The 22,332-nt window shown below is 46.3% G+C and overlaps 1 protein-coding gene across 5 annotated transcripts in view; it reads left to right on the plus strand.

The window, feature by feature from the left end:
• The window catches only part of SCN8A (sodium voltage-gated channel alpha subunit 8), a 112,935-nt gene that overhangs the window by 83,249 nt on the left and 7,354 nt on the right, over nucleotides 1-22,332 (plus strand). For 3 of the 5 annotated variants that reach the window (XM_028125546.2, XM_028125544.2, XM_028125545.2), the window contains exons 16-24: nucleotides 1,439-1,909; nucleotides 2,458-2,575; nucleotides 3,092-3,246; nucleotides 6,314-6,487; nucleotides 11,940-12,062; nucleotides 17,904-18,188; nucleotides 20,058-20,111; nucleotides 20,574-20,711; nucleotides 21,715-21,819. In XM_028125546.2, the coding sequence (XP_027981347.1) occupies nucleotides 1,439-1,909; nucleotides 2,458-2,575; nucleotides 3,092-3,246; nucleotides 6,314-6,487; nucleotides 11,940-12,062; nucleotides 17,904-18,188; nucleotides 20,058-20,111; nucleotides 20,574-20,711; nucleotides 21,715-21,819 (1,623 nt within the window). The remainder of the gene's footprint in view (nucleotides 1-1,438; nucleotides 1,910-2,457; nucleotides 2,576-3,091; nucleotides 3,247-6,313; nucleotides 6,488-11,939; nucleotides 12,063-17,903; nucleotides 18,189-20,057; nucleotides 20,112-20,573; nucleotides 20,712-21,714; nucleotides 21,820-22,332) is intronic. The other 2 variants (XM_028125547.2, XM_088025593.1) reach the window with 1 other exon arrangement.

A 22,332-nucleotide genomic window follows, 5' to 3' on the forward strand; every position in this document is an offset into this window, starting at 1 on the left:
ATGCCTTTCATACATCTTCATAGTATTTCTAAGATTTTCCCCATCCTTTCCATTCCTGTAACCCATCCAGTATTTTTAAAAGTGTGGTCTGAAGATCACAGCCATCCAAGTTTCACTCATTAAAAAAGGCTGTCCCAGGCCCTATGCCAGATCTACTGAATCAAATCTTAAAGGTGAGGCCAAGGAAATAGTATTTTTTCATGCAACTCCCCCCACCAGGAGATTTTCAGGCATGCTATATGGTTTGAGATTACAGTAGCCTAATCCAGACCCTTATTAACTCATGCAAGTAACAGCTCTAACTGTACGTAGCTGGTAGGAATGAGTTTCTCAAATCTCCATCATCTGTTATTCCTTTACTCAAAGACCAATAGTGAATCCAATTAAATAAAATTCAAATCCCTCAGCCTGGCCTTCAAAGCCCCCTCCAACTCACCCCCATTTTACCAACCATATTCCTTTGTAATTCTACAAATGGCCCGAATAATTTGCATACATAGAGTTCATTTATTGTTTCCATCCCTCCCACTCTACCCATACTATTATCTCCACCCAAAATGTATCGCTTGCTCTTCTTCAGAAGTGTGACAAAGTAAGGGCCAGGTGTAAATCACGAAGTGAACACCTCTCCCAATTTGTAAAGTAAGTCTTAATACAAATAAGTTAATCTTAATGTCCAATGTGGTAAAATAGGCTATTAAAACATAAATAAATAAAGCTTGCATCTGATGGCTGGACACTTAGATATACAACAGAACACAACAGTCACCATCACTGTCTTGTTAAGCTGTTTTATTTTATAAATGTTAGGAAAACAAAGGAAATTAATTCTTCAGATGACATGAGCTGTATTTCAATTCTCCTTTCTTGATTTGTTGTAGGAACTCATGACTCTCCAAGCCTAGTTGTTTTTCTCATGTGGGTTCTCCAAGACGTCCACTGCCCGTGAATACATGGCATCTGTCCCTTCTTCAGTCCTCCCAATAAGCCGTGTCCATCTTTTTCTTCGGTTTGAGGGGGAATTGTTTTCCAAGATGGATACAGTTTTTATTTTTTCTGATTATAAGAAAAGTAATATATTTGGGGGTACATATATATGTATGTCAAACTCTAAGAGAACCAAGAAAAGAGGTGCTAACCTTGTATTACAACCAAAACCAAACAAACTGCCCCCTTGGTGGAAAAGAGTATGGAGATTCCTCAAAAAGTTAAAAATAGAACTACCATATGATCCAGTAATTCCATTACTGGGTATCTTCCCAAAGAAAACAGAAACACTAATTAGGAAAGATATATGCACCCCTATGTTTATTGCAATAGAAACTCTTGTGCCTGTCACATAAGTCTGTGGGCTTCCAGTTTTAATCCTAGTTTAGTGGCAGACTTTACTTAATACCGTCTACATTCCTTCTCCTTTCTCCTAATGCCACTGGTACAGGTGCTGAATCTGTTTCTGGCCTTGCTTCTGAGCTCCTTCAGTGCAGACAATCTGGCAGCCACGGATGATGATGGAGAAATGAACAACCTACAAATCTCAGTCATCCGAATCAAGAAGGGGGTGGCTTGGGCCAAACTGAAAGTGCACGCCTTCATGCAGGCCCACTTTAAGCAGCGTGAGGCCGATGAAGTGAAGCCTCTGGACGAGCTATATGAAAAGAAGGCCAACTGCATCGCCAACCACACTGGTGCAGACATCCACCGGAATGGTGACTTCCAGAAGAATGGCAATGGCACAACCAGTGGCATTGGCAGCAGTGTGGAGAAGTATATCATTGATGAGGACCACATGTCCTTCATCAACAATCCCAACTTGACTGTGCGGGTGCCCATTGCTGTCGGAGAGTCTGATTTTGAGAACCTCAACACAGAGGATGTTAGCAGCGAGTCAGATCCTGAAGGCAGCAAAGATGTAAGGTCCCAGTCTAGAACCCAACCTCGATTCTGTGTGGGAACAAACAGGGCCCTGTCAGCTCCCGAGACTGGTTCAGCTATGGGCTTGGTAGAGAGCTTGTGGAATAGCCAGCTAGGTTTGAGAACCAACCCTAATACCCATTGTCATTCTAGACCTTCCCTGGGTGACCTAGTTTCCTGAGATGGTCCTAGATCTGTCTCCATTGCTGCTGGATCATCTCAGTCAGAGGCTGGAGCAAACCCTCCAGAACTTCCCTGCCATTAATCTGTCAGCTGTAGCACTGAGACCCACCAGTAGCCACATTTTGTGGAGGGTGGATCACTCATCTGGGAGCAGACTTCAGTGTGTTCTACTCAGTCTTGACAGAAGTTTTGAGGGCCCTCTGGTAATTGTTTGCCCCTCTGGAACCGGATGATGATGAGTTTATAATAAGAATTGCAAAGAATTACAGCTGGTCCCTCGTCCATGCCCGAAGTAGAACTGTCAGTATGGAGTGGAAGTATCGCTCCAGAGTTGGTTGAGCTCCCTTTTCTTTGCGAATCTAGAAACTGGATGATACTAGCTCCTCTGAAGGAAGCACCATCGATATCAAACCCGAAGTAGAAGAAGTCCCCGTGGAACAGCCAGAGGAATACTTGGATCCAGACGCCTGCTTCACAGAAGGTGCAAGGGGGCAAGGACAAGGGTGGGCCTGTGGCCCTGGCACTGCTCGCGGATTTCTGCCGGGGTCAGTGGTTGGCTGAGGGTGGGTGCTCCGTGGCCATCTTCAGGAGCTTTGTTCCCCACCTCCGCATTTTGAGGGAAGTTGATATTGTTTCCCTTGTTTGGTTCCTACCTATATTCGCAAACATTTCTTTGTCCATTTTCTCTTGGCCTCAGGCCAAAAACCGCTAGCAAGGCCTGTTCTGTCATGGCTGTGTCAGCCTCCTGGCTACCCTTTTCTCCTCCCTCTCACTGCTTCTTTAGAGGACATCTTCCTAACTGCAGAGGCCATGCCCTGGTAGCCTTGCAGTATAGCCCCAGCCCTGCCACCGTCCGCGTTGGAGTCAGACATTCTGATTCAGCCACTGTACTCCCGGCTGTGTGGTGGGGCAGCGCCTGGTGGGGCCTGAGAGCCCACAAGGGCAGGTCTGGGCAGGCACGCTCCACCGTCTGACCTGCCTCTCCCACTGGTGCCAGGTTGTGTCCAGCGATTTAAGTGCTGCCAGGTCAACATCGAAGAAGGGCTAGGCAAGTCCTGGTGGATCCTGAGGAAGACCTGCTTCCTCATCGTGGAGCACAATTGGTTTGAGACCTTCATCATTTTCATGATTCTGCTCAGCAGTGGTGCCCTGGTGAGTCCAGGGGAAAGGATGGGGAGGGATGGGCTGGGGAAGGCTTTGTAGGAACTAGTGGGAGAGACCAGATGGGGCCCAAGCCCAGTTTCTCTGAGAGCACAGATGGCTGTGGTCCCAAGGATAATGGCCTGCAAAGTGCTTTGGCCTGTTGTTTTGAGCCTTTAGGATTAGAATCCACTTAGCCACATCTTGATCTTCTTTACACTCAGCATGATCCTTCTCACGTCCAAGACCCCCTTTCAATCAGGATGAGAGCACAAATTAATTATCTTCACTGCTTAGTTTGCCCCATCCTAAGCAACTTCCTAAAATGAACTTCCCTTTCTCGCCTAATACCCCAAATACCTTGTTCTTTACTTTTCACTTGCCCCATATGGGAGGGAGGTTGGGTTCGCCTACGCCATCTCCCCTCACACCCTAACTGGTTTGGAGAACCCATGGCATTGGCAAATACTTAAAGAGCCAGGCCTCTCGTGTAAAGGTTGTTCATATTCTAAGTGCTTATCACTGATGAGTGTGAGGCACAGGGGGGGCACTGAACACGCAGGCTCCTTCCCTGCTGGAACTAATTATCTGAGCATTTGCTTTCATTTTAGCTGGCTTGTAACTGGGGAGACCTGGACAGGGCCAGGGGTGAGGGAGCTGTTCCCCAGTTGGATAGATTTGAGGATAGGAGGGACTTAGAGATGCTGCACATTTTCCTTGTTTGAGTTAAGGGAAAGCTGAAGAATACAGAATTTTAAAATGCTTTCAAAGAAGGCGGGCACATTTGTGTAGGGATAGAAGCAAAGCCTAATCTGGATGCAGAAAATAGCAAGAAAGAAGCCCCAAATTTAGTGTTAAAGATCCCGACAGTGACTTGAGAAGTTTCGCTTCGACTGATGAGGTAGGAGAATAAGAGAAGCTGAAATGGAGGCCGTAGGTGGCAAAGAAGAGCTGGTGGGGAGTGGGGGGTGGGAAGCAGGGATTATGCAGGAATGCGGCAGGACAAATGCAGGAGGCCTGAGGGGTGGCTTGGTAGCCTGGACCTGAGCAAGGCAGGGGTCCCACTGCCCTGCCCGCTCTGGGCATTTATTGCCTCCACAGCCCTTCCCTCAGTGCTGGCTGAGGTGCTGTGCAGGCCTGAGATGACAGCACGGTCTCTGCCCGTGAGACTCAGGCCAGTGCCAGGAGAAAGGTATTTTGTGACTGTCGACATCGCTCTTCCTCCAATCTAGTAAACAGAAACCCAGAATTAAGAGAACACACCTCATCTGACTCTTCTCTTTCTCATCTCCACAAAAAATAAAAGCAGCAGTGAAACAGAAGTTTTGAACTTTCTTTACTGCTCACCTTTGACAGTTTTTCTTTATTGTAGATGAGTAAAACAGAGGGTACTTGGCTCAGTACATGGAGACCCTGTGCAATTAGTAGGCTTGAGACCTAAAAACAGCAAAGTGAAGGTGCGCCTGGGTGGCTCAGTTGGTTAAGCACCCAACTCTCGATTTCGCCTCAGGTCATGATCTCAGGGTTGTCGGATCAAGCCCTGCACTGGGCTCAGCAGGGAGTCTGATGGAGAGTCTCTCTCTCCCTCTGACCCTCACCCCCACTCTCCACTCTCTCACTCTCTCTCTCAAAAAAAAAAAAAAAAAAAGAATAGCAAAGTGAAGCCATAGCTAAAATGTCTGAGAGAAGGCAAGAATGGGGTTATGACGGGACTTCAGAGAGAGGGGGTAGAGCCACCAGTGACGGGAAGCTCAGTCTGGGGCATCTCACATGTATCGGGTGACAGAGTGAATCTCTGCAAAGGGAGGTAAGGGGAAACTTGACGTGGAAGCTGTTGAGTTTTTCACTGAGCAGAGGGGGTTTATTTGTACAAAAGACCCCTGAGAAGGACTATGGACCTATGACCTCTCCCCAGCTGCCCAGTAATGGAACTGGAGCACCTGATGTCCATGTGCCCCGTGTTGAAAATGTATCTGCAGGCAGCCCGATTCTGTCCTTCCTTCCAGAACTGTCCGGAGGAGGACCTCCCATTGCAGGACACAGGACTTTTGTTCCACCTGTAGTTTTCTCTCACGCTGCGGGACCCCCTCCTCTCCCTCCGCAGCCCACCACTCCAGTCATGGGAATGCTCATACCTTTGTGTTAGGGAGTGACCTCATTCAGGAATTCCAGAGACAGAAAGTCGGACTAAGATTTTCTTCACCTGAGCATCTCCCAGTCCTGTGACCCTCCCCCTGAAATCTGTGGCATCAGGGGCTGAAGGGAGAAAAGATGTTACCGTATAAACATATAGAGTGTTGGCAAGGACACAGAGAACCTGGAACCCTCATACGCTGCCGGAGGAAATGTAGAATGGTGCTGCCATTTTGGGGAGCTGTTTGGCAGTACCTCAAAAACTGAAGCCTACAGTTACCATGTGAGCCGGCAGTTCCGCTCCTTGGTATTATACCCTAGAGAAATGAAGACATGTCCACATAAAAAAGGATGCGTGAATGCTCGTGGCAGCGCTGTTCACAATAGCCAGAACATAGGCACACAAGTGTCCGTCAGTGAGGAAGGTAAACAGACTGCGGTACAGCCATACATTGGAGTCTTATTCAGCAGTCAAGAGAAATGCAGCACTGATGTGGGCTGCAGCATGGACGAACTTGGAAAACGGTGCGCAGGGAGAGAAGTCAGTCACCAGGGACCACAGATCATCTGATTCCCTTCACATGAAGAGAGAAAATAGCATATTGGTTGCCTGGGACTCGTAGGAGACAGGGAGGCTAGAGGGTGGCAGCTAGAAGGCGTGGGGTTTCTTTTTGGGGTGGATGAAGATATTCTAAACTTGATTGTGTGATGGATGCACAACTCTGAATATACTGAGAGCTTTTCAACCGCGGAATTGCATGGTATGTGGATTGTATCTCAGTAAGACTTTTTCTAAGAAGCCACGTGAGGCAGGGGGGTAGGGTGAGAGAGACAGGAATCCGAGGCTAGGTCCGCCGCAGGGGGAGGAGCTGCCGCGGGGAGGGGGGCCTTCCAGCCTTGCTTGCCTGCCTTCAGGCTCGGTAGGCAGCCACTGCTTCTCTTCCAGGCCTTCGAGGACATCTACATCGAGCAGAGAAAGACCATCCGTACCATCCTGGAATACGCTGACAAGGTCTTCACCTACATCTTCATCCTGGAGATGTTGCTCAAGTGGACAGCCTACGGCTTCGTCAAGTTCTTCACCAACGCCTGGTGCTGGCTGGACTTCCTCATTGTGGCTGTACGTGTCCCGCTTTCTACTCCCCACCCCTTCTGGTAGCAAAACAAAAGCAGGGATGTTCCTTCCTCCAACGGCCAGAGTTGCCTGGGGACCCAGGGTGTCGGACAAGATGGAGGTGTAGTTTTGGGTAAAGCTCGGAGCACTCAGTGCTCTGAGAGGCCCTACATTTGCTCCAGGGACTGACCAGCCGGCTCTGTGCTCTGGTGGTTCGGCTTAGAAGAGTCAGGGATTAGGAACGGGGAGAGCAAACATTGGTGCCAGCGCCCCTCGTTATTAGGCTGGGAACAAGAAGGTTCTTGCCCCATACCAGCAGGCTGTCCTCTTTCTGGTGCCCGGAGAGGGGTGAGGATGACGTGGGTGCTGCTGGGGTCCAGGTCGGAGGGCGGATCTCGGTAGGCTTTCTGCTGACCGTTCCTCTGGACACTTCACCAACTAAAGGCTCCGTACCAGACTCCTCTGAACAAGTCAGTCTCTCCAGAGGAGGTGGCGTTCACACCAAAATAACCGCCCCCCTTCCCACACATTGCCATTTCCGCAGTGGTGATCACACTTAAGAGAATCCTTTCTTCCTCCAGATTCCAAGACCATCTCCAAGGCTTGGTGGCCTCTGATCATCTGCAAAGCTTGCCGGCCATCACCTCCTGTGTTATTTTTCAGGGTTTAAGCCGCATCATCTGTAACTGTTGCTCACCCCACCAGCCCTTGTTCCTTGTTGGCTTTTCTAACTGTGTTGAGTGCTTCTGATTCTGTGTAATCACTAAAGCTCTTTTCTTCTAGCCAAATCAGCATTTGAAAGAAAGGGTGAATGGGAATTTCAGGACCAGGGCCTACGGAGAATTCACTTCCTGCTGAGCGCTAAGTACCGAGCAAATGGAATGTTTGGAGGTTGGGTGGGTACATATAGAATATATATTTCCTCAGCTGTATAGTAAACTACCTAGAGCGTGCCTCTGGGATCCCGAACAGAACAGCATGGAAGCCTCTGTCAAATGACAGGAGCCCAGCACTCCGCACCAGTGATCTCTGCTCTATAAATGCATTCCTGTTCCTATACAGTGTCTGCGACTTCCAACTTCCGTGGTTAATGACTCCTTCCAGGAGCTCTTGCTCTGCTCCTATTTGCATTCCCTTTTCAGAAATCAGGCCTTTAGAAGATGCCAGATGAGGTGAAAGTCACCCTCTGCCCTTAAAGTGAACCAAACAGGTACTGCCTCAGAGGGCACCAACACGAGGCCGCCCTAGCAAGAGGTTTCAGCACTCCCTTCAGCAACTACCACTAGTACCTTCTGACGGAAGGACTCTACCTCCCGCAGACGGAAAGCCCGAGCTCTGAGAATTAAGAAATGGGCTTGGGAGATGGCCCAGAGAACTAAACGGACCCTGGGCCTGCTCTCTTACCACAGAACAGGACCACCTGGTACCCACATCAGCTGATAAAAGCATTGACCGTCCTGCACATCACCATTTATTTAGCAAACATTTCTATCACTTTTCATACTGGGTGGCAGAGAAATAGAAAGTATGAGACAGGGGCGCCTGGGTGGCTCAGTCATTAAGCATCTGTCTTCAGCTCAGGTCATGATCCCAGGGTCCTGGGATCAAGCCCCGCATCGGGCTCCCTGCTCAGCGGGAAGCCTGCTTCTCCCTCTCCCACTCCCCCTGCTTGTGTTCCCTCTCTCGCTGTCTCTCTCTGTCAAATAAATAAATAAAATCTTTAAAAAGAAAAAAGAAAGTATGAGACAGACATGTGGCCAACAGTAATCCATAAATTCCCCAGCTTGAGGGAGTTGCTGGATTCTTACATTGCCTTGAGACCTGACAGTGGTTCCTAAGAACACCTCTGTACCAGTTATTAGTCAACAAGTAGAAATCAAATACCATTCTCTGTGTAGAGCTGTCCCAGAAGCTGTAGGGAGTCATGTGGGGCAGGCAGGCATGGCCCCTGGCGCTCACACCAGCTTGCAGGACCACTCGGGCCTGACCCCAGCCTTGCGGTAATCCAGCATTCTGGGAACAGGGCTCTCCCGGGACCCTCCCATCCACTGACTTCTCTTGGACACAACAGTGCATTTTGTATCATGTCTATTGAGCACCCACAACATGCCAAGCCTCCTGCCAGGAGTTGTGGGAGATACAGAGAACAGAAGACATGGACGGTTCCCTCGAAGGGCCTGGAAAGATGAGACATGTATACAAATAATCACAGTCCAAAGCAGCATGCGCTAAGTGGGAGCAGCCCCAGTCCGCAATGTGGCTGCACCGTTTGCCACCCTGAGTTGTGAATGGAGAAGCAGGCTCAGTTGACACCTGCACAGCTGGAGCCATCACAGTTTTTGCTGTCTTGTGCCTTTGACATTCTAGAACATCCAGCAGGTGTAAATTTTAGGTCCTACTTTAGCACTATCTCTGAGAGGCTCCCTTCTTCCCATCTCATCCCCCAGTGACTAGATGTCCAAATCTGTTTTTCATCACCATGTTTGTTTCCCTGATGGATTCTCATTCCTTTGTGTTGTCCCTTAAAGCTGCTAAGAGGACTTTTTACAATCACATGGATTATCCCAACAACTTCCAAGGTTAATTCTCTTTGGTTACAAGGCAGGTAATTCCCAGAGACAATGTTTCATTTTGCTCAGGTTCTTGGCTGCACTGGAGATCTTGTCCTGTAGAAGACTATTGTCATCTTTCCCCTAGGGAAATTTATCCCATCATATCCGGAGGTTAGCCAGCGTATCAGTTCCAAGGACGGGAACTTTCAGAGACCACACATCCTGAATTCAGACTATTACAGACATTCTCCATTTGAAAATGTTCACATCATTTGGAAAAAGCCCACCCAGTGTCTCCCTTTTTTTCCATTCCTGTAGCCACTGATACCCTGAATTTTTACTTCCCAACTCCTTTCTTTTTTCCAGGTTTGATTCTTTCCTTAAAGTGTACTTTCAGCAATGATTTGGTTACCTCCAGTGAAAGTTTAACATGGGGGCTCAGGATTATCAGAGCACCCTCAGCTGCTAAGGAATAATGGACATAGGACCCTTGCTGACCCTGCCTTGGGAGATCTTGGCTGGATTGATCCGCTGAGCCGCACATTATCTTGGCACCATTTAGAGCCAGCCTCAGGATCGGCATCTGTACCTCCATCCTTCTTCCCACCTCAGGCCTCTCCGTTATCAGATTAACCACCCCTGGGCCCCCCGAAGAGCTGGGTCTCCCTGCCATGTGTGGGGCCCGTCGTGCATGGGGCCCATTGCCCCTCAAAGCTTAGTGTTTTGCGGTCTTTACCTGGCATAGTTTCTCAGGTTGAGGTTCACTCGGGTATTTTGAACTCAGGCACTTAGTCAGGATGGGATAGCTCACCTTCAGGTGTACCTATTGAGGTCTCACTAAGAATCTGGCAATTATAGATTATTTGGTGTTAAGAGTTGGCTGCACTTGGCAATATTAGGCAAAAACACCTCCATGTAGATTCTTCCTGGTAATGATGAATGGAGGGAAAATGATTGGTTGGGCTACTGTGTTCCAGATAAAGCTTTTGAGGCCCTTGTTTCAGACAAAAATTGAACTCTGAAGCATGTACTCTTCAAAGAACATGAGTAAATAGGGCAGGCTTTAATTCCAGATTTGCTTTGAATACTGCCTAGGACTGCAGGGAAGATACCTACACTGATAGATTATGAGTCCATGCATGGATAAAGGTCCACACCCCTTTTAAAAAATTGAAATCCTTGAGCCTGCTCATTCCTTTCCCTTACTAGGTCACGGACATTCCATTTCTACCTCCTGTCAGTCCTGCTGCTTCATTGTAAAAAGAAAAGAAATTATTTTTTAAAACGTTTTATACAGTTCAGAGATACAGAATCAAAGAATTAAAGCCCTCAGCTAGAGATAAAAAGCAACAAATGAAACTGAGTTGCAGGTTGTTTCCTTTTTTTCTCCTCTAATTTTGCTTTAAAACATCAATTTAGGCCAAACAGATCGGTAACCACCACTTTCCAGTAGAGGGAACTTAAGAATGATTGATGGGAACATCTTAACCTATCCCAGATTTGTGGTGCAGTACTCGGGAAAGACTGCTCCAAGAAACCCAGAGCCCCAGACATGTCAGGATTTGATCTGCTAAGGGTAGTTTCCTTTGGTGGGAATTCAGGTCAGGCCCAGGTGGCCCTCGGTATAGTCAGCATCCAGTGTTGTGGGACCACCTGGGAACTGCTCTGAGTGCTCTGGTACCAGGGCAAGCTGAGTTTGGCTCTGGAAGAGCAGGAAGGCATTTGACCATCCTGACTCCAGGCCTGGAGACCTGCAGGCTTCTCCCCAGCAGGGCAATACTGTCAACTCAGGATTGTTCAGATACTGATAACCCTCTCTTGGGATATTGTACATGCCAGTCGGGGAGGTGACCTGTCTGTGGCAGGAGCTCTGGCCTACAAACCAGGAGGGTGGGTCTCTTTCTGGCTCCAGAACTGCCAGTGGGACAGTCGGCAGATTCTCGTGGGTCTCCGTGTGCTCCTCTGTGAATAAAATTTCTAAAATTTTTCTAAGAATCCTTCCAGCTGTTTTTCTAACAATGAGAGTAGAAGATGGTCCAGGAAGGGACAGACCTGAGGCCGGTTCATTTTGAGCCGTTATGGAGAGAAAGAATGGGGATGATAAGGAGAAATATGGGTTCAGTTTTCAGACCCACCCAAGTTCTCATGAAAGAGTCATGGTGGTAGTTCAAGGACGGAAGGATTATTATAGTTGAAAGTGAGAGATGGAAGAATTGCTTAAGGGAGTTCTTGTGGAGCCAAAACTCTGTCTAGAAATTGCTTCCTTTGGTTCTTGCCTTCTCGGGAACTGCAAAGCCAGCTGTGGCACCTACTGGATACGTTTCCTTTGTTGATGTAGTAACTCATCACATTCTCCAGCAAATGGTTTCTTGTCAACCAGGAGCAAGAGAGCTTGTCCCTGTTGGAAATCCATGGTGAATGAGCTGAGGAGGGGGCAGCTTGTGTGGAGTGTGTGTATTTATCTGTATTCTTTTCCATAGGTACCATTAAATTTGTCTGGCTTAATTTAATGGCAACTTCTGGGAGCTGCAGAGGCTGTAAAGGGCGAGGGTAAGGTTTTTGTCATCTGTTCAGGCTCCTCTCCTTCCACTGGAACGTCCTCATTCCCCCTCTCCCTTCAGCCTCTCCCCTTTGCCAACCTGTATGTATGTTCTACCGCCTCCTCTCGATTTCCTCCTCCCCCCTGTGTTTTTTCTTCTGCCTCTCAACCTCCTTTCCTTTCAGGTCGTTTGAGTCCAAGTTGAAGTAGGCAGCTGGTGTTACCCACTCTCTCTCCCTGGGGGGCCCAATCTGTGTAATCAGTGCTAGGGGCTTTATTCTAACACTCTGGAACCTCTTTTCTTGTTTTTCTTTGTTTTGTTTTGTTTCCTTTTTTGTTTTTGTTTTTCTCTTCTGTTTCCGTGTAGGTCTCTTTAGTCAGCCTTATAGCTAATGCCCTGGGCTACTCGGAACTAGGTGCCATAAAGTCCCTTAGGACCCTAAGAGCTTTGAGACCCTTAAGAGCCTTATCACGATTTGAAGGGATGAGGGTAAGATACTAAGAGCAGCTGATCCTTCTGCATGCCGATGGAAACTGTTTACGCATGCTAGAACTGATCACACGGTGGGAAGATCATTCAGACACGATCTGTGATGCAGCTGCTGATTTGATCCTCCACTCTCTCCCCGCACCTGCCCTGTGCGAGGGGGTCGCATCAAGCTGCCTCATCACATTAATATGGGCCCCACCCCAACAGCGTGCCATCGCAGAACATGTTAACGCTGGCTATTCTCATTTGGCCTGGCTTACCTCTAGCACTCGGGGCGGCTTTCTGGGCTGTTGATTTAATAGGGAGAATCACCAGGTGCAAAGAAGGGGAATTGTAACCCACAGACCCACTGAAAAGCAGAGGCCGCAGGCAGGGCGAGTGCCATAGAGGGGCATCAGCCAGGTGGGGACTGTGGCCTTGCCGTCACTGAGAAAGCAGCTGAAAGACATGATGGCAGGCCTGGAATTGGGAATGGCTTAGAATTTGGCATGGCCCTGGGAAAAGAAATGCTTTTCTTTCTATTCTGATTCCTCTTATTGCACCTTGTTGTTCTCAGCCCAGTCCCATAAGGACTGGCAGCCTCTCTGTCTGATAGCAAAGCTTTCCTCCTCACCCCCCACCCCTCTGCCCACGCTATATGGTCCCCTATCCTGACACCATCAAAATAACAATCAGGTATGATGCCAGATGACTTCTCAGCTAGTTCTCCTGAAATTTCTTGACACCTGCTATTCCTGCTTTGGTGATACTCCACCCAAATCCAAACAGGGCAAGGTGCTGTCACCCTGCCAACTTCGAAACAAGTCTCCCTCTTTTGGTGCCCTTTTGCTGTCTCTCTTGGTTAAAAAAAAAAAAAGTGCATGTGTGTGCATGCGCGTGTGCACACACACACATGCTGAAAAGTCAATTTCCTAAAATCAAGTGGGCAACTGGCTTTTAGTGGTAATCGTTGTCCTGTGGTAACAGAGAGAGGTCTGTTATACTTAACGAGACCAAGAAAACTCGTTTCCATTCAGATGTTGAATACATGCAGGAGAGCAAACCAGAGGATATGTTTTTAAATGTGCAAATATCAGAATGTAGGAATAAAAATTAAATGGTTCCAGTGGTCCCCAGGAAGAAAGGCCGACTGGAGAGACTAGGTACGAGGCCAGTGCCACTTCACCCATTCCTCATCTGTGCTCCCTGGCCACTGCTCCACAGAACTCCCCACGGTTGTACAGGAGGGTGAGAACGTCACTGCGCCTCGGGAACTGTATTTTGTTAGTTTCTTCAGACAAATGCTTTTCGCCACCAATTGTGTCTTTTCTGTAGCACAGTCACGGTTCGGTTTACTGCATATAAGCTTTCCACAACCCGCCCGAAACCATCCGCAGGAAGGTCAGGTCCACGGCAACACAGACTTCTTCCAGTTTAAAAAACAAAGCAAAACTTGGGAGTCTAAGTCTTTCTCCCAGAAAGAAGAGAGATTTCAGAACGTGCACAGTGAGGTCACCGGAAGGCGCCGGCTAGAGTGAGGGAGAGAGAGCGTATACTGCGGATGACTCCGTGTTCCGGGTCATTAGACCCAGGACTACCGTGCCCTCCCCTCCTCCCCTGCTTTCCCACTGTTTTCAGCAAGGGCTGGTGAAACTCTTTTCATAAGTCCTGTCAGTTCTGTTTAGAGCGTTGATAATTGGTGTTGGCGACTGAAACACTGAGGAGTAAAGGAAGGCTGTTGAAGACCGTACTGGGCACACTGTAGCCACCTCAGCAGCCTGTGCTCTTCCTCAGCCGGTGCCAGTGATCCTGGACCTCCTAAAGCCACACTGGTAATACCTGAAGAAAGCCCAAGAAAAAATGCCCAGCTGACACTTGCTACTAACTTTCTCCACCCAGATGCTCATTACTGCCAGGCCTCGCCCGTGGCAGAAGTCGTCCCTGATGACCAGCTGGGGCCAGCTTGCTCAGGAGGAGGTTATTTGAGTCACCTGGACCCAGGGGCCCTTTGGGTGGCCACACCTCTTCCCTTCAGCCCCTCCCCCTGTCCCCACCTTTCCTTGGACTCCCAGTTTCCATTCCCCCAAAACTTCTAGTTGCCAAATTTCAAGTAATTTAGGGACCAGAAGCGGTGATCAGAACCAGCAGAAAGTTTTCTCTGAAAAAGCATGAGAAAGTGAAACCTCTACATGAAGGTTTTTTTCAGCTAAGGTAATATGAGCGAAAACCAGTTTGAACTGAAAGCCAGGATTTCAAACAATGAGTGTTCAGCAAGGGAAGCTCTGGTAGAGGAGTGTCCCTTGGTTTGGTTGGCTCCAGTCAGCCAGCAGAACTGGCCACTTCTGGTTGGGCAGGGGAGAGGGCTCAGGGCCCAGCCTGTCCTGCAGTTCCCCAGCCCCTCTGTGAAAGAGTAACTGCAGGAAGAAAAGACTGAGTCTGCCTGAGCTAACAGTCAGCTTCCCAGCGTTAAACAGGATCAGGTGTATACATTTTCCCTGAAGGCTGCTGTCCTACAGGGCCATATGTTTTCTATTTTTTGGTATGGGTTCTTACATACACCGACACTGAGCGATTACCCTTAGAAAATGTTCGATAAGAACTCTTCATAACCTGAATACCATCAATGCAGGTGGGCTCAACTGTCACTGTGCTGCTCCAATGGTGGGCTCAGACCTCCGTTTGGGAGGGAACATAGGGCCCCAGCCCGTCCTGGGACACTGACTTCAGTTCTTCCTCTCTCCTTCCTCAAACCAAACACCAGAAAATCAAGACACTCATGCTATTGACAAAGGAACACTTAATGTAGTTCTTTGCTTTTCTCTCCTCCATAGTAATCTTCATTGAAGAGATTTTGCTGTGCTATTAAATTGTTGAGGTTATATAATGCTATGAAACATGCATGCCTTTTTGTTGATTGTCAGTACATAGTTGTCCATTAAAGCCATGTTCCCTCTGCCAGATATTAAAAGCTATTTGACAGATTTTATAGCATTTAATGAATGGTAATGTTCTAGACATTATGGGAAGACAACAATGCTCTAAGAATTAATATCCATTGGAATTTTTTCATCAGTTAAGTAGATTTGAAGCAATCATTAAGTATAAATGTCCATTGAAAACAGTAACTTCATAGATTGCTAGACCCAAGTTTTAGTAATATTTCTATACCTAGTTTTGAACAATGAATTTTTATCATAACAAAGACAATGTAGAATAATTTGAGTTATCAGGGACCAATTCACGAAGTGACTGCCTATGGAAACTTGAATTGCCATTTGCACTTACCTGTAGTGCGAGAGTGCTTCTTGCCCTTTGGTCACTGAGAATATCAGCACGACGACAATTATATATGGAGCACAGTTAAACAACTTTCATTATTAGCTCATGTCTACAGCCAGGAAAAATTATTAGTAAATTTCACCAACTGTTTACTCTTTTATTCATAAAGCTAAGTGAAGAAGTTTTTCTTTGGTTATACTTAATCAAAAGTATATTTATATCATATAAGTACGTTGGATTTTATAGGATTTTATGTCCTACATATAAGAGAACAAGGTTCAGTAAATACTTTCGTGTCTTGATTCTTTTGATCAGATCTATGGTATAAAAGTGGGAAGAGGTCACTTAGTTAATGAGCTAATTATTCTTCCCTGCTATAAATCTTACCCCATATTTAACTGTAACGTGTAACACTGTGCAGGACAGGTTAGACCGGGTTGAGATAGTCAGAAGCGTTCCTAGAGGAGGTAGATTCTGAACTGAGATAAAAAGAAGCATTTCTAGGTTTGAAATCTTTTGGGGTCTACTTCCCTATTGCACACTTGTGATGGTCTAATAGAAGGTCATGATCTCTCACCTAAGCTCTGCTGCAAAATGCTGTCACATAGACTTGAGCTTTTGAATTTTGATAATCGACTCTCTTACTGTCCGAGAAGTGATTACTCCATTTGTGGATCATCCTCTTTTTGCCTGTTCTTTTGCATATTTCATTGCTTTCTAGTGCTCCACCAAGGGGTGAGCAACTGTAGAATGAGGAGGTAAAATTCAAATCTGATCACCTGACAAATTTGGTAACATCAATTAATCAATCAATCATTCTCCAAAATAACATGGAGGATTTTCTAGATTTCAGATATTCTGGCTTTCCTCCCTCAAAGTAATAAACAGTTAAAGGATAATCATTTTACACTAATGACAGAGTTATTAAATCTAGAGGAGATTTCTTGGTCTAAGAATTAAGAAATAACTACCTCTCAATCTAAAGGCCTTCATATGTGAATTGGAGAAACACCAAACTAATATTTTAATCTAAAGAAGAGTGACTCCTTAGCAGAATATCATTGCCTTTTCTATATAGGACAGAACAGCTCTTCCCAGCCCCGCGTTCCAACCAGCGACACTGCTGTCTAAGGCGAGAACGGAAGATAAGGAAAATCCAACCCCAAGTCAAGTTGGGCTCAAACAGAGCCCAGAGCTGCCCCCTGGTGTTCCTTCCACAGCACAGCCCTGTGGGCCCTTTTGATGCTGTGCCTACGCAGTGTGTATGTCCTGCCTCTTCCCTGCACTGAAAAATTGAGGCCAGAACACGGTGATACTTCTCACCTCCTTCTGACAAAACATTAGAAAGCTGTGTTTATAGCCATTATTTTTATTTTAACTCCATTTTAATTTTCCTAGGATATTTAGAAAAAGGAAGACACATTCTTCCCACCTTAGGGTCACCTCTCTGGGCCTTAGCAGTCCCGCTTAAGACAACAGCAAGTGAGAATCAGGGCAGAATGAACACCAGCTTTATTTTCTGCCCCACCCCCTGCCCTGAAATGCTATTTTTATAAGCCCTTTGAACTCCTCTAGTGAAAATTGCTGCCACAGTGGAAGTGTTGTCTAGCTACTCTCACCTATAGTGTGAATCAAAATCAAAGTTAAAAACAACCCAGAAACTTTGATTCCTGAAGGGTTTTTTTCCCTTTGCATTTTTTTCATTCCTGAGCCTTACTGCAGTCAGTGATTTTTAACAATATGCCAGTTTGGGGGTTTCAAGAACATTGATCTAACTCAGAACTCTCCAGAAAACGTAAGTCATTCCTATTTCTAATACATTGTGAAGAGTCGAGTCCAGCCCTGGATTGAGCAGAGAGACATTAATCAGCATTAGCCAAACAGGGGCGACTCTTAGATTCAGAAGCCTACAAAGTCAGGAAAAAAAAAAAAAGGCTTAAGAAGAATAATGAACCTTGAGTGAAAAATACATCTGTTCAGATTTTATTTTATTCCGTTTGGTAGAGGGAATATAGCTTTTTTTTTTTTCTCTTGAGCCTGCAAAATATGCATGCTCAGCTATTGCCTGAAATAAGATAACTGGCCTTGCATAAAAGAGACTTTGTGTACCATTGACTGATTCCCTGCTAACCCCAAAGGGTAGTTCTCTGTGATTTTGAACAATCCTACCTTGTTTTGCAGAGGGGGAATGTCTGTTGAAAGGCAACTGGTGAGCTTGAAATCAGATTTCCCCCATGGGGACATATTTTATGAGTTGGCAAGGAGGGAGACTAGACTAAGAAATAATTTTTTCAGTCCCAGGTTGGAGCCTGGGAGAGAAGACCTAGGTCAACTGGGGCAGGGAAATTCGTGTTAGATGAAATAAATATGGAATTTACTAGTATTCCTCAAAATATATTTTAGAGATTTAGAAAATTTTGGTCCTACTTGTGGATCTGTCCAGCCACCCTAATTCCAAAGGGGACACAACATTTTTATATAGTCAGAACAAGCCACACAGTATCATTCCCCTCCTGGAAATCAAAAGAGTATGCTTGCCCATACTTCCTCCCAACACTCAGCAACCTCCCCCTTCCAATGCAGGTGGTGGTGAATGCCTTGGTGGGCGCCATCCCCTCCATCATGAATGTGCTGCTGGTGTGTCTCATCTTCTGGCTGATTTTCAGCATCATGGGAGTTAACCTGTTTGCGGGAAAGTATCACTACTGCTTTAATGAGACTTCTGAAATCCGATTTGATATTGAAGATGTCAACAATAAAACTGAGTGTGAAAAGCTCATGGAGGGGAACAACACAGAAATCAGGTGGAAGAATGTGAAGATCAACTTTGACAACGTTGGGGCAGGCTACCTGGCTCTTCTTCAAGTGGTAAGCATTGCTGTTTTTGCCAGTCCTGTGACGCCCAGACAGCTGGCAAAAATCGCATTTGGTTCCTTCTCATTCCTGCATCCAGAATCAGAATTACTCCTAGTAGGTCAGAGAACAATGTCCTTTCCCAAACCAGTTCCAGGGAGACACCTTTCCTGAGAACTTCTGAATTCTCCAAGACCTCACTCAAAGGGGATCTCTCACTGTGCTCAGGAGCAGAGTTCTGCTCAGTAACAAATAGATTCCTGCAGCATAAGAAAGTTGCAGAGAGACCACCTTCTCTCTCCAGGACAAAGTATGTATTTAAGGAGAAGGGGTGGGGGGCAAAAAAAAGAAGGTAAGTGCATAGACACCACCCCCACCAAAAAAAATGGGAATTTTGATTCAGCAGAATAATCCTATATAACAGCTACACTAAGTGAACTAAAGAAAAGAATATGACAGTGCTAGGATGCTGCCACTCATGTCAGCCCAACCCCAGAGAAAGGTCTCAAATTAATATATCGCAGTAAGAAAGGATTTATTTTAATTATGTAGTGTACCCTCATGTCTTAGTTTTCTCTTCCACTCTCACCAATTTTTTGGACTGTTGGATGAGACAGGATGATGCAATGAAACCTCTTAAGATTTGGAGTCAGACAGTTGTAGGTTTGAGCCACACTCTGATGTTTATTGCATATGTAAACTTGGACAAATTATTCAACTTCCCCAAGTCTGTTTCTTCATCTGTTAAAAGTCGGTAATAATACCTTGCACTGTTGTTAAGAGGATTCATGATGATTTATTAAAATTTCTTAGAACAATGCCTGGCACAGAGCAGTGCTTAATTAATAGTATTTTGCTATTAGGTATTTTTGTTACTATGTTAGAACTGTGCCTACATCGTAGAGTCGTTGGGAGGATTGAATGCTATAATGCAGGTGAAACTTTCAACTTGACCTTACAGATAGTAAGCACTTACTGTCAGCTAGTATTAGGAGCCAAAGTTAATAGAATGAGCTTTATCCTACTCCAGAGTCTTTTGTTCTTTTATCCCAGTTGGGGAAATTGGACCCACAAATTGAATCCGAATTGGAGCAGCTCCAGGAGACCAAAGCACATCAGTCAGCCAATTAGGCATTGTATTCAGAGTCCCCACCTTGTGCAAGGTGCTGTGCTTGGCACTACTAGGGCCGTCTGATGAATGAAGAACCACCCGTGCCCTGAAAAAAACTTTGAGTCTGGTTGAACAAATAAAACAAATGGGACAAAAAGAAAACAGAGAACACTGAATTGCTAACCCGTATTTGTTTCCAAAATCAGACGAGGTATAGTAGATGGAAAGAGAGTGCAGTTAGGAAGGACTGCCTGGGATGAAGCCAGGATTGCCACTGACATAGGCTAAATGCAGAAAGTAGTAGGGGGAAAGTTCTGGCCTTGCGTTGTTTTTGTTTTTGTTTTTTTTTAACTGCAACTTAGAAATTTTCAGACCCCCATTGCTTATTTAACACCACTGTAAAAAAATGACTTGTCAGTGGTAGGCTAAGTTCTCAGTACCTCAATAGATTCCTGCCACTCATTTGTAAATATGAGTTTGCCCTAGCTTTAGGAAACCTTCTCAGACCCATTTTAAAGACCTTTTGTGAGAGAATTGATCCAGTTACCACTGTCAACATGTTTCTCTGCCAAACTTTGGAGTTATTTTCAGGGACTTAGTCAAAGCTCCCTCGGGACCTGTATTAACTAACAGAAAATTCTGTGTCCATATGAGGCCATGCCCAAACTCTGTCTTGTGTTCACGTTGAACCTGAGCCTGGCCTCTGTGACCCCTGTCTAGACCCCCGCCCACCCCGTAACAGGCACAGTCTAATGACTGACTCTGTTTGCCAGGCAACCTTCAAAGGCTGGATGGACATCATGTATGCAGCTGTAGATTCCCGAAAGGTAAGGATACACCTGGCGAAACCACAACCTTCTTAGATGGCTAGAAAGCAAGCAGCATGGCGGCACTTATCAAGAAAGAGGGGGTTAGGACATGTATTGCTTGTTTGATTGATTATAGATCACTTTCCTCCTCTCAGTCAGTCATCGCTCTCTTACACTGGCTCCGGATGATTAGGCCGTTGAGTTTTACCCAGTGGAGCCATCTCCTCTTCAGTACTGCTGACAGAAGTGTGGCTCCTAGCCTACAGCCCTCCCCTCCCCCTGGCCTCGGCATTTGCATATTCTCCACCTAAGTCAAGTGGCAGGGCAGGGCAGGGCAGAGAGAACGTAGAGCGCCCTCACCCCAGCTTGCGCAGCAGCTCCAGTGGTCAGTTATGGCTGGTGGCGATGGCATGTCAGAATGGCCCGCCTCCTCCCACGCTAGGAGCTGATTCTCTTCTTTTCTCTCTTATCCTTTGACAGCCTGACGAGCAGCCTAAGTATGAGGACAACATCTACATGTACATCTACTTTGTCATCTTCATCATCTTCGGCTCCTTCTTCACCCTGAACCTGTTCATTGGCGTCATCATTGATAACTTCAATCAACAAAAGAAAAAGATAGGTCTCGTCCCCTCACTGCCAGCGGCCAGAGCTCAGCTCAGATGAGAGGCACTTCTGTCCCTATCTCTAGAAAGAAAATGCCTCTCTCTCTCTAAAATCCGTATTATCACCTCACTGTGGCCCTGGCCCCATTATACATTAGCGCCACCCAGCTCTTTCTGTGAGGGGCTGGATTGCACAGTATGTGGTTTACCACATTTCCTAGGCCAAACTAGCAATTTACTAGTACCAAATGTACTAGCAATTCTTGAGGTCTTTGCTGGGTTTGGCATCTTGCCAGAGGGAGGCAGAGTCAGAGAGGGTCTGGTGACAGGGGTGAGAAGGAAAGCAGCAACTGAATAACTGTAGCAAGAAGTAGAAAGTGTCTAGACTTGTCATTACTGATGGGATTCCCTGGGCACCACTAGCAAACTGGGATTTGAAAGCCCATCCTTGGAAAGTTCACTTCCTCACTTGTTCCAGACAGTTAACAATTTTTCCCAAACAGACTGAAGCACTCACTCTTGTCATCCATTTTAGAAGTCAAGTCTGTGTCAAGGAACTCCCTGTGTTGTTTTCTTGCACCAGGATTTCTGAATTTTTAATATTGTTGGAAATAAATGGACCAATAACCAGGACTTGAAAATCCTTTCGTTTAAAAATATTATTCTTTAGAATTTTATCAGGAAAGCAGGTCCAAAAACATGTGTGAACCAGTGAGATGCAACTGATGCTCTCAAGTGTACCCTTCCCTGAGGGCCCACAGTGGGGTAGCCCATTTCCTTTGTGCCTAGCCACTGGCAGACCTCAGGAATTCCAAGCTGAAGACAAAGGCTGGTATTTCTTTGAATTAGAATAGTTGTCCCAGGTTGACCTCATTATGGGGCAACTATTAGCTTAACTGACTTCTGGAAAGATAAGGGGGTCAGTCCCCCCTCAGTTCTTAGGGTTGAACCTTACGTCCAAACCATAGCATGTGAGAGCCTATTGTAATTGCTCGCTCTCTTCTTTCTTCCTTTACTTTGGAGGTCAGGACATCTTCATGACCGAAGAACAGAAGAAGTACTACAATGCCATGAAAAAGCTGGGCTCAAAGAAACCACAGAAACCCATTCCCCGCCCCCTGGTGAGTGCAGGCTGAGGGCAGAGTGAGACCCCATATGGTAAAGACACTGGTAGGGTTATTGCCAAGGAAAGAAAAGTAAGTGATGGGCTGCCTGTGCCCTCTGATCCTCTCCCAGCTGCCCCATTCAGAGGCTCTGGGGAAGAGAGCAGAACAGGGACTGAGGTATGGGATGGCTTTTATATTTGAGCTTGACCTTTCCTCTGAGACTTCCTTGGGCAGCAGCAGAGAAGCAGCCTGTTAGAACCACATTGGCTCTGGCACTGGTAGAAAGATGTTTTAAGAGACCACTAAAAAATTAACAAAGGAAAGTAAAAATGAAAGCTGGTCTCTTTCCTACCAGTGCAAGATAGGATGTGGCCACTGTCTTCTCAGCTCTCTACCCAGCAAGCAAGTCTTTGCAAGATATCTGTGGGAGCAGAAGAGGGTAAAACTAGAAGTCTGATGTCCTGATTTTCTGTCTTGAGCGGAGCCTTTTGTAAAACAGATTTGGGCACTGGGATTTTGCTTTGCCCT

The sequence above is a fragment of the Eumetopias jubatus genome, unplaced genomic scaffold (assembly GCF_037043125.1).
Source record: "Eumetopias jubatus isolate StellerSeaLion01/CBP00866 unplaced genomic scaffold, mEumJub1_p1.0 scaffold_8, whole genome shotgun sequence".
NCBI lineage: Eukaryota > Metazoa > Chordata > Mammalia > Carnivora > Otariidae > Eumetopias > Eumetopias jubatus.